The sequence below is a fragment of the Cheilinus undulatus genome, linkage group 6 (assembly GCF_018320785.1).
Source record: "Cheilinus undulatus linkage group 6, ASM1832078v1, whole genome shotgun sequence".
NCBI classification, from domain to species: Eukaryota; Metazoa; Chordata; class Actinopteri; order Labriformes; family Labridae; genus Cheilinus; species Cheilinus undulatus.
Genome location: NC_054870.1, coordinates 4,259,006 through 4,271,180, shown reverse-complemented (window position 1 = coordinate 4,271,180; position 12,175 = coordinate 4,259,006). Strand labels below are relative to the sequence as shown.

Here is a 12,175-nt window from a genome sequence, read left to right as displayed (position 1 = left end):
GGAAGGCCTTCTTCAGTCAAGACTGGACTCATTACTCTTGAATCATTTAGGGGCAAGTGACTTTGTTTCATCTTCATGCATTACACCAAGGACTACCTGTCATACATATGGACACAAGCTTTTTTTTCCAAGATCTAAACTGCTTTGTGAGTAAACAGACAAGTTATCAGATGTGTTGAAAGGTTTTTTATAGCAAACATATAACTGCAGAGTTTCTTATTGTTTATCAGAGAGCTTGAATCTTTTGTTAAAAGTAGGAGTATTAGGGCACTACTGCAAAAATCTAGCAAATTAACTGAAATTTCACATGTTTTGTACTGTATTTTTTACAGTAAATTTCTGGCAACCACAGCTGCTGGTAATTTACTGTAAAATTTAAAGTAAGGCAGTATTAAGCTACTACTGTAAAATCTGCAAACATCAGCTGTAATTTCTCATGTTTTGTCCTGTATTTTTTTCAGTAAATTTCTGGTAACCACAGCTGCCAGTAATTTACTGTAAAATTTAAAGTTGGGCAGTATTTTGCTACTACCGTAAAATCTGCAAATATCAGCTGTAATTTCTCATGTTTTGTACTGTATTTTTTACGGTAAATTTCTGGTAACCACAGCTGCCAGTAATTTACTGTAAAATTTAAGTAGTTATAATAAAATACCGTTTAACATTATACGGGTCTACTGTTTTTATTACTGAGATAGATTGTATTTAGGTTTACAGGATTTCTGGTGTTTTTACAGTAATTTACCGTAAACAGGTTTGTTTCATTATCGTATTTTTACAGCCAATCCCTGTAGAAAATGTTGTAATAGAGCTGTAACTTCTACATCAAATTACAGTAAGTTGTACAGCAAATTACCGTAAATATGGTTACAGTATAACTGTTATTTTTACAGCAAATCCTTGTATAAACGGTTACAATATTGTATTTTTTTAACAGAAATTTACAGTTAAAAAAAAACAGGTTTGAACTGTAATATTTACAGTTGTAGAATGAAAACACCGTTTTTTCTCATACATTCTCACCGTAATTTTTACAGTAAATCTCTGGTAACCACAGCTGCCAGCGTTTTACCGTAAATTTAACGGAATTTTTTTTACAGTGTAGTTCAGATAGAAATGAAGAGCATTTTAAGATAACACTATAACATTTGCAGGAGAAAAAAACAACTAAAAAGAATACATTTATAAAACTCTTAAAGGTTTAATATTGATGGTAGACTTTGGCGACATTTAAAAGAGTACTGGACACACTATATTTAACTAGTATAAATAGTTGGATGTATTTTGGTGTGGAAAAATGTAAAATCTCTTTAAAAATGTAAAATATCTGTTTGCATAAACCCTTAGAGCATCCTTAAGCAGTCTGATATGAATCTGATGATGCTTCTACAGACATGTGTTCTGCTGACTGGCTGTACTGAAGGCCAGTATGCTCCCTGTGTTAGTCCAGCCTTACAACACATCCTGAGTCAGCTTAACAGCAGCAAACCCTCAACACAGAGTGAAACACGTGCAGGATTCTCTAACAAGACTCAGCAGCGTGGCCTCAGGGACAGCGTCAGGGTCAAGCAGCTGCTGTTTGTCTTTCTGGCTGCTGATAACTTTGTCCCATTTCTCTTTATCACATGTTGGAGCTGATGATGTAGCCAATAACGGACTCTTGGATAGGTTTCTGAGTGTCATGGAGTTCAGGGAATTCTTCCTACAACTTTTCATCTGTTCTACACCAGCACAGTGAGGCCTGATGTGGTCTACAGCAGGGGGCTCTATCCTTAGGGCCCATCAGGACCAACCTGAAAGTCCATAATGTTCAACCATGCAGTTATTTAATACAAATTTTTGTAATTTGGACTGTAGATAAAACAAAACACACTATATTGCCAAAAGTATTCACTCACTCATCCAAATAATTGAAATAAGGTGTTCCAATCACTTCCATGGCCACAGGTGTATAAAATCAAGCACCTAGGCATGCAGACTGTTTCTACAAACATTTGTGGAAAAATGGCTCGCTCTCAGGAGCTCAGTAAACTCCAATATGGTACTATGATAGGAAGCCACCTGGGCAACAAGTCTAGTCAGGAAATTTCCTGGCTCCTAAATATTCCACAGTCAACTGTCAGTGGTATTAGAACAAAGTGGAAGTGATTGGGAACGACAGCAACTCAGCCACCAAGTGTTAGGCCACGTAAAATGACGGAGCAGGGTCAGCGGATGCTGAGGCGCATAGTGCACAGAGGTCGCTGCAGAGTCAATCAGACCTCCAAACTTCATGTGGCCTTCAGATTAGCTCAAGAACAGTGGTAGAGAGCTTCGTGGAATGGGTTTCCATGGCCGAGCAGCTGCATCCAAGCCATACATCACCAAGAGCAATGCAAAGCATCAGATGCAGTGGTGTAAAGCACGCCGCCACTGGACTCTAGAGCAGTGGAGACATTTTCTCTGGAGTGATGAATCGTGCTTCTCCATCTGGCAATCTGATGGCCGAGTCTGGGTTTGGCGGTTGTCAGGAGAACGGTACTTGTCTGACTCCATTGTGCCAAGTGTAAAGTTTGGTGGAGGGGGGATTATGGTGTGGGCTTGTTTTTCAGGAGCTGGGCTTGGCCCCTTAGTTCCAGTCAAAGGAACTCTGAATGCTTCAGCATACAAGGACATTTTGGACAATTCCATGCTCCCAACTTTGTGGGAACAGTTTGGGGATGGCCCCTTCCTGTTCCAACATGACTGTGCACCAGTGCACAAAGCAAGGTCCATAAAGACATGGATGAGAGAGTTTGGTGTGGATCAACTTGACTGGCCTGCACAGAGTCCTGACCTCAACCCCATAGAACACCTTTGGGATGAATTAGAGTGGAGACTGAGAGCCAGGCCTTCTTTCCAACATCAGCGTGTGACCTCACAAATGTGCTTGTTGAAGAATGGTCAAAAATTCCCATAAACACACTCCTAAACCTTGTGGAAACCCTTCCCAGAAGAGTTGAAGATGTTATAGCTGCAAAGGGTGGACCCACGTCATATGAAACCCTATGGATTAAGAATGGGAGGTGAGCGAATACTTTTGGCAATATAGTGTAAAAGACTGAACAAAGAGACAGGACAAACATTCAGAAACACATCCTTATAGAAGCCCAAAGACCTTTTATTTTATCTCCATTGTCCATGATTACATGTCAGTTTGTGTTGTTTTCTTTGAAATGAACAAAAATAATTATGGGAGGACTAGCTTTGTTATCCAAAGACAAGATAAATGAGAGAGATCTTGAGAAAACAAAACAAATTTACTCATCGCAGCAATATACGATAAAATGAAGCTCAGCAAAAGTTCAAGAAGGAAGACTGTTTGTTCTCATTCTTTCGTCACCACTCCTTCACATCTCTCCCTTTTCTATTCTTTCTCTCATCCCACTCTGGTGATCAGCTGATTGTGGGCATTCACCCTCTTTAGTCCTCAGCTAATCAGATTCTGCCAAAACCTTTGACCAATCATCATGCACCTGTCAGATTTTAGATCTTTCATTCTCTCTTTCAGAGTCAGTCGTTCTGTGCAGATGCTGCAACCCTCCTCCCCCCAGCCACCTCCATCCAGTTCATCAGCATCTAGCTCAGATCCTCACAGGTCTCCTTCTGATCTCATCCTGCATACCTCAGTCTCCATTATGCCACCTCATTGGTTCCTGGGCAGCTTCTCAGAGGTCTACTCCTCATCAGATCCTGCATCTCTCAACACCACCATCAGTGTCTAGACTCCATAGGGGGGTATCCAATTTCTGCTGTCTGCCTCACTCCCCCTTCAAATTCATGCAGCCATCACAATGGAGTCGAATCGCCAAGGATGTTGCATATTTCTCTTTCATTAAATTTGTAAAATAAATTGTTAAATTTGTGTTAAGTCTCTCCAAATTGAAATAAAATACACTGATGTACAGTGCTGTGAAAAAGTATTTGCCCCCTTTCTGATTCCTGAGTTTTTTGCATATTTATCACACTCAAATATTTCGGATCATCAAACCAAATTTAATATCTCACAAATACAATCCAAGTAAATACAAAATGCAGATTCTTATGATAATTATAGTTATTAAGGGGAAAAAAACATCCAAACCTATCTGGCCCTGTGTGAAAAAGCAGTTTCCCCCTGAACCGAATAACTTGTTGTTCCATCCTTGGCAGCAATAACTGAAATCAAGCGTTTGTGATAACTGGTGATGAGTCCTTCTCATCGCTGTGGAGGAATTTTGGCCCACTCTTCTTCACAGAATTGTTTTAAATCAGCCATATTGGAGGGTTTTCCAGCATGAACTGCTGATTAAGGTCACACCACAGCATCTCAGTTGGATTAAGGTCCAGACTTTGACTTGGCCACATTTCAAAACCTTCATTTTGTTTTTCTGAGTCATTCAGAGGTGGACTTGCTGGTGTGTTTTGGGTCATTGTCCTGCTGCATAACCCAAGAGCGCTTGATCTTGAGGGCATGAACTGATGGCCAGACGTTTAGCTTCAGGATTTCCATCAATCACAGCAAGTGGTCCAGGTCCTGAAGCAGCAAAGCAGCCCTAGACCATCACACTGACACCACCATGTTTGACTGGCAATTACTTTTTCACATATGGCCAGATAGGTTTGGATTTTTTCCCCTTAAATAAAATTATCATTTACAAACTGCCTTTTCTATTTACTTGGGTTTTCTTTGTGTGATTTTAAAATTGGTTTGATGATCTGAAACATTTCAGTGTGATAAATAAGCAAAACAATTAGGAATCAGAAAAGGGGGAAATACTTTTTCACAGCACTGTATGTCCACTCAGAGCATCAGAGACTTTATGCCACATATTTTTCTTTTAAGGCATACATTTACAGCCCACTTTAGGTCCCAACCCAGCTTTAATTACAATGAATATTCTTGAACCTTTTAGAAACCAGAGCTCTTTTTGCAGTCTCACTATGGTCTTATTCATGCTTATTTGTCTTTTTCAGTCTCCCATCAAAACAAAGTTGAATCTTTAAAAGTGAAAACTCTTTAATCATTAATTCAGTGTAAACTAAACGACATTGAGTGGATCAGATCTTGCCAAACAGCAAACAAAAGTTAGAACACAGACACAGGTGGTTAAACATGTGCTTCTACGTATTATCATTGTGTGCTGCCAAGAACTGCTCCATCCTTGAACCACTAAGGCTGCGGACTCTCCGTCCTCGCCAGAACTTTTTTCAACTAATTATCTGTCAAATATTTCTGAAGGTTGGAATATTTTACTGATTTACAGAGAAATCAAAATTAAAATGCAATCAACAGAATTCTAGTTTACAAATTTCAGTCCATAACTCTGTGTACTTCCACATTTTACTCAGTTTAGTGCGACTGTACATTTCATCCTTCGCATAGTAAAATGCAATTCAACTGCTTCTATGAGAAGCCAAAATAAAAGTTATTTTTTTGTAAGTTAATTGAATACAAAATAATTTTTACAAACTGAAGAAAAAAATTCCCGTAGTCTCTGCTTTATAGAGCAACCCTTATGTTTTAAAACTGAGTGAAGAATCACCCCCAAAGCAGGGGTGAGAGATAACAGCCCCCCTCTTCATCAGCCAGCAGATGAACATGGCAGATTAATTCCATGTTCCACCTCTAAACCTCAGAGACGCTTCGGCTCTGCAGAGACACGCTTGTAACCAGCAGTCATGGAGGCCGTGTTCTCCATCACTTCAGTAAGTGTCTCAGCTGGTCTTGCAGGTTTTTCGAATGCTCCACACTGCAGAGTAAAAATGAGCAAACACAGCAGAGTCAGAGCGCGTCAAGAGTTTGTGTTGTGGCTTCCTGTTCAGACAGTGATGTCACTGTTTCTACTAAAGGTTAAAGTGATGCTTGTGTTTAGACTTACTTCTTCTGGATGGCCTCCTGCCTGAGAGACAGACAGAGAGAGATAATGTTTGAATATTCATTCCCTGTGACAACAAAGATATCAGGACCTCTAAACACGGATGATTGATACTCACTGGTATTGTAAATGTGTGGTGATTATAGACATTTTTCTCAGGCTCTGAAAGACAAACGATAAAACTTAAACCGGGAACACCTCAAGACAAGACCTCTTTAATTATAACCAGTATTATTATTACTGTACCTACTGGTTACTGTGAACCATGTGAGTTTGAGTGTGTTTGATTTTTGAAAATGTACTTCTGCCATTCTTGGCCACAGCTCCCCTAAAAAAAAAAGATGTTTGATCTCAGTGAGACTAACCTGGTTAAATAAAGGTTAAATAAAAGAACTCAAAAATAAAAAAAAAGCTTATTATAAAGCCTCTTGTTTCTGGACATACCTTGTGACTCTGTTGCTAACAGTGCTGCATGATTTGGTAATGTGTGATTGCAATCATACTTAATATACTGCAATTACAAATACAATATAATACATCAATGGTACCTATTGTTGTGGTACTCAAGAACGGTCTTGGTCTTGAGACAGGTCTCAGGAGCACATTTTGAATGTCTTGGTCTTGTCTCAGACTTGAGAGCAATTTTACTCGGTCTTGTCTCATTTTTGGACTGACTGGACTCGGGATTTTCCATCAAGACTGGTCGAGACCAGCACTGATCTGCTATTCTTTGACTTCATTAATGTGAAAATAAGGAGAAGCACTGGTAAAACAGAAAATAGCTACACCTGCAAAAAGTCGGACACCTTATTTCTAGTCAGAAATACCTCAACACTTACTTTAGGCCTAATTCACCTGACAAATCTAGATAAACATCTAACTTTCAGATATTCAAATAATTCTGGACTTGTCAGTGGCTTTTAAATACATACAGGGATTTATTTTTACAAGAAGTTAGTTGGGGAGCACATGGCCTAGTGGTTTAAGGTGCGCCCCATGTAAGCAGCCGGGGTTCCAATCTGGCCTGTGGCCGTTCCCTGCATGTCTCCTCTATAAAAATAGAGAGAGAATGCTCTTTAACTGTTCAACCCTGTCATGTTTTTTTTTTTTAAATCGATTTTTACGGTCTTGGTCTTGACTTGGTCTCGGCCCCCAAAAGTCTTGGTCTTGTCTTGGTCTCAGTGCACTCTGGTCTCAGGCAAGTCTTGGTCTTGGATTGTGTGGTCTTGAGTACAACACTAGGTACCGTGAGTCTACTCAAGGAAAACGCAGCGATGATGACAGAGCTGAAGTCAAAACATACAAATATTAAGTAGCAAAAAAAAAAAAAAATCAATCACACCCTGATGTTTTTACAGTGCTGCTTTCATAATAACTTCATAGCAAAAAAATAACAAACAAAGTTTTTCATTTTTTGAAAATAAAGATACCTTTCCAAAGTGCAGTAGTGCCACTAAACTTACAGGCCTTTTTGCAAACCTTTCAAGTAATACTGAATACAAAAATAACTGCTGCATTTTATGCAATTATGTAATAGCACAGCCTCACATTGCAAGTGCATTGAGATTAATTGCAGCACTTGTCGTTACTGACTTGACAGGAAGAAGTGCTGGGCAATAAATCGATTTTAATTTCAATTTTCAATTTTTAGCGTCCCGCGAACATGACAACAAGACTAAACCATTACTTTGCAGCAGCCCAGTTTTAGTTGTTGTCATGTGACTTTTATTTAAGTGAGGATCGGAAGGAGTCACAGCGCATACTCTGGTTAGTTTGAATTTCTGAGAGCTAAAAAGGTGACAGAAAAGCAACCAGAGGCTGATAAAAGAGGTAAACAACCTTAGTCATGTGGAACCAGTCTAGTTTTGAGGAGTTGGACCAAGAACAACAAAAAAAAAAGTTGCATGATTTATTAAATGACTGAGGTCACTAATTAGCAGGCCCCTGTTCTGCTGCAGAGAGACTTTTGAGAAGTCTAAGAAACACAGAACAAAAAGTGGGTAAGGGGAAAGTAGAGATGCTGTGCTTTTCAATAAGAAAAGATGACAACAAAATAAAGAGACATTTAAATCAAGAATGGGTGCACTTTTATATGTTCATTCTTCTCAAAGGTGGTTTAAACCGGCATGCTGTGTATGTTTTATTACGCTTGTAATCTTTAACTGGAGTATTGTTAAACATAATGAGTCAAAGCGCACGTCTTTGAGCGACTATACTAAATCTGATCTGAAAATAAATGAACTTCAAACTCCACTCAATGATGTAACTAATTATTTCTCTAACAATGTTTCCTTAAAGTTTTGGTTTGTAGTTGACAGGTACACCCCTTAACTTAGTCTACACAGAGACTGTCTGATAAAGGCGTTATTTTAACTCAGATTTAGAATATTAACAGGACAAGTTTAAGACCATTTGAATCACTAAATGGAAGTTAAGTGTGAAAAATTTACATGTTTCTTATAGAATGCCCACATATTTATAAATATGAATACATTATATACACTACCACTCAAAAGTTTGGGATCACCAGCAAATTTCTTTGTTTTCTACAGAAAAACATTCTCATGCAGTTCACAAACAGTTATCAGCAACTGTCAATCCTCTGCATCAATCTCCCAGCATGGCTGCTAATCCAAGTTAATCATGTTGCATGGCTAAAAACCATTTTACTAATTAGGGAGCAAAAAGACTGGACACTGGAAGACCGGAAGAAGGTGTTGTGCATGGATGAGTCCAAATTTGAGGTCTTTGGAGCAAACAGAGGAACATTTGTGAGACACAGAACAAATGAGAAGATGCGAGAACAGTGCTTAAAACCATCAGTCAGAGAGGTAGAGGCAGTGTGATGGTCTGGGGGGCTTGGAGATGGTAGGAGATTTGTATAGAATGGAAGGGACCTTGGGGAAGGAAAGCTATCACAAGACTTTGTAATGCCATGATACCCTGTGGACAGCACTTGCTTGGAGCCAATTTCATCCTACAACAGGTTAATGACCCAATACAAACCTCCAAAATTTCTACGAAATATTTAAAGAATAAGCAGCCACCAGAGTTCTGACTGTAATGGAGCAGCCAGCACAGTCTTCAGATCTGAACCCTGTTGAGCTGTTGTGGGAGCAGCTTAACCATGCAGTACAAAGGAAGACTCCATCAAACCAATCCATCGTGTGGGAGATGCTCCAGGAATCAGACTAATTTAGATGAAAAACAAGAAAAAATCCAAGTGATCCCAAACTTTTGAGCAGAAGTGTAATACCAATAATCATACTGACATCTTTTTTTTTTTTGTTATTGAAAAAATAAATCATTTATAAATCCATTCGTACATATTAATTCTACAGTGATTTGGCAATGCTAATACATGTTTTTATGCCAGTAAAGCTCACTGAGATGAACTGAAAAGTGTGAGACTGAAAACAGGGATAGCGGTCAATAATTAAAGTCTCCATATTTTTTTGAAAGTTGGCATAGAAAATTAACATCTTAAAAAGGAGTGGGAAACCAGCCCTTCAGCTTTACTTTAATTTGACTACAATTAAAGCTTTATTTGTGGCATTGGCCCTTTTGACGAGCTTTCTATGGGTTTTTAAAGAAGTTTCTTTTGCTTGCAAGGATAAAATATATCTTTGCCATTTCATGAATGTTGTTTTATTAAGATAACTGTATCATTACCTCCAGTTCATATAATGTTTTCCGGTGTTTATTATGAACTCATTTGTATCATAATTTAAATAGAAAGATATTTCCAACCTTCACTTGGGGAAATTTCTGTCAAACCTGACTTTGTAGAAACTGATGACCTCTGCCTCAGCACCACAACAAATACATCTAATCATATGATCTGCCACAGAGAAATTGATAGGGTCAAATCAATGAGTAATCATGTTTTTAACTTTAATCTCAGCCTCCATGACATCAACTGTGATTAAAACTGTTGCCATAACGCAGTGGTTCTTAACCTTTTCAGCCTGCGACCCCAAAATAAAGGTGTCAGAGACCGGGACCCCCACTAGACCTAAATGTGGTTGAACACAGCCATGCATAATCAAGAATAGTCATGTGCAGACAAGGCTGCCCATAAAGGGGGATAAATGGGAAAGCCTTCCGGGGCCAAGACAAACTGGGAGACCATGGAGGTCAGCAAAATCATGGTCCATTGTAAAGTTAAGCTGTAATATACAGATTTTTTATTCAACCCGAATAATAACCAATCCTTTCAAAGAAACAAATATCCTTTTCATTCATTTGTGTAGTAAATACCCTTCTTAAAAATGCAAATCCCTTAAAACAGAATAAAATGGGTTAAAAATAGCTCAAATTGGTCAATAATGACAAAAATTGGTGGAAAAAGTGGTGAAATTGGATTTTAAAAGTAGCAGAAATGGGTTAGAAGTGGCATAAATTATGTATAAATGTCAAAAAATTACCAAAAAAATTGGTAAAAGTGGCAAAAATGGACATAAACAGTGGTAAAATGGGATTAACAAGTGGCTGCGATGGCCGTAAAGTGATAAAAATGGGCGGAAATTTGGTGAAATGGGATGAAAAAGTGATTTAAAAAAAATTAGCAATAAAGGGTTAACTAAGGCAGAAAAAAAGGGCAGAATTTGGCAGAAATTGGTTGAACTGGCAAAAATATGCATATCGAATAATGAAATGTGGTTAAAATGAGCAAAAATTGGCATCAAAAGTGGTTAATCATGGCAGTATGGCGTCAACAGAGGCAACAATAGACCGAAAGTGGCAAGAATTGGTTTAGAATTGGCAAAAACAGGCAGAAAAAGAAAGTGGTGGTAAGGGTTTCAAATGGACAACATGGGTTTTACATGGCCAAACTGTGTTGAAACTGACAAAATTGATAGGAAAAATGTATCAAAACTCATTAAAATTGAGCAAAACTGGTATAAAGAGGCAATAGTGTAACTTAAATATTCTTCTTTTTGGGCATCTGGAGACCTCCTCTCAGTGTCTCGCGACCCCAAAGGGGGTCCCGACCCCAAGGTTGAGAACCACCGCCATAATGGATCAGCCCTGCTATAAATACACTTACATCTTCAGAGTGCAGGATGGCGTCTTCCTGAATCACCATATTTCTTGCTGCCTGACCAAGAAGCTGGAGAAAACATGACAATAACATCACGTTAAGGACGGACGCTGATAATAAATCAAAAATAAGAAGAATCCAACCCTCCTCTTTACAGCATTCAGAATATAACTGAGCCATGCTACCCCTGTTTAACTAAATATGTTACAGTCAATTTAATAAAAATGCACTGAGGCAACAGAAATCAAGCTATAATAATAATGTTTTAGTTGTAATCTTATGTGCTCGTTCTCTGTGCGTTAGCTTGTAGCTGCATTCAGATGTAGCTGTTAGCATTAGCTATAATTCTGCAGCTAAAATGCTTCGTATCGTTTTACCTCCTGACTGCGGGATCCTTTCAACACTTGGCGGGTCAAAGCGATGACATCCCCGCTACAGGAGCCAACTTTGTCGGATAATAAACCTTTTACAGACTGACCGAATCTCGGCTGGGACTCAGTTGAAGCCATATTTTTGTTTTGGCTTACTACGGTGGCTGTGCAAGACCAAAATAGCAAGCAGCGCGTTTAGCAACATCTGGGTCTCACTGTCTCGCCTTGTTTGGGGAGTTATGTCTTCTGATTGTTTGTTTATGTACGTAAGTGTAGCTTTCTCTCTCTGCCTCTTGTTCGTATGTATCAAGTCAAAAAGCCCGTGGAAGCTGGTCGACTTTAGTTTGAAAGGATTTGTGCGATAAAATAGGGCAGGGCGACATGCTCAACTCTTGGTGTGTTTTGGTTAAATGACGATAGACTGCTTGTATCTTGAGATTTTTTCCAGTAAATAAATAGTAAGCTCTAAGTCAAATCCACGTTGGTCAAATGTCACGCAGGTACTTGAACTGACAGCCGTGTTCCTCCCATTTCTCTGGATCTATGCTGAGATGTTTCTACACCTTGACTGGAGTCCACCTGTGGTACATTAAATTGGTTGGTCGTAGTCTGGAAAGGTACACGCCTCTCTAAATAAGGCCTCACAGCTAACAATGAATATCAGAGCAAAACCAAGCCATGAGGTCAAAGGAACTGCCTGCAGAGCTCAGAGACAGGATTGTTGACTGGCACAGATCTGGAGAAGGCTACAAAAAAAATACTGCTGCACTGAGGGTTTTCCAAGAGCACAGTGGCCTCCATGATTCTCAAATGGAAGAAGTTTTGCACAACCAGGACACTTCCAAGAGCTGGTTGCCTGGCCAAACTGAGCCACTGGGGGAGAA

At 39.0% G+C, this 12,175-nt stretch overlaps 2 protein-coding genes across 2 annotated transcripts in view; one reads left to right on the top strand and one right to left on the bottom strand.

The window, feature by feature from the left end:
- nt5c2a (5'-nucleotidase, cytosolic IIa) overlaps positions 1–3,955 on the top strand; it is a 46,564-nt gene extending 42,609 nt beyond the window's left edge. The window contains exon 18 of the mRNA XM_041789278.1: positions 3,530–3,955. Within this exon, the coding sequence (XP_041645212.1) occupies positions 3,530–3,601 (72 nt within the window). The 3' untranslated portion in view covers positions 3,602–3,955. The remainder of the gene's footprint in view (positions 1–3,529) is intronic.
- Positions 3,956–4,999: 1,044 nt separating this feature from the next.
- On the bottom strand, positions 5,000–11,574 carry borcs7 (BLOC-1 related complex subunit 7). The gene is made up of 5 exons (XM_041788937.1): positions 11,298–11,574; positions 10,927–10,989; positions 5,995–6,038; positions 5,880–5,900; positions 5,000–5,750 (listed from the first exon to the last, which is right to left on the bottom strand). Exons 1-5 carry the CDS (start codon positions 11,427–11,429, stop codon positions 5,699–5,701), a joined length of 312 nt encoding a protein of 103 aa, XP_041644871.1. The 5' UTR covers positions 11,430–11,574; the 3' UTR covers positions 5,000–5,698.
- Between the last annotated feature and the right edge of the window lie 601 nt (positions 11,575–12,175).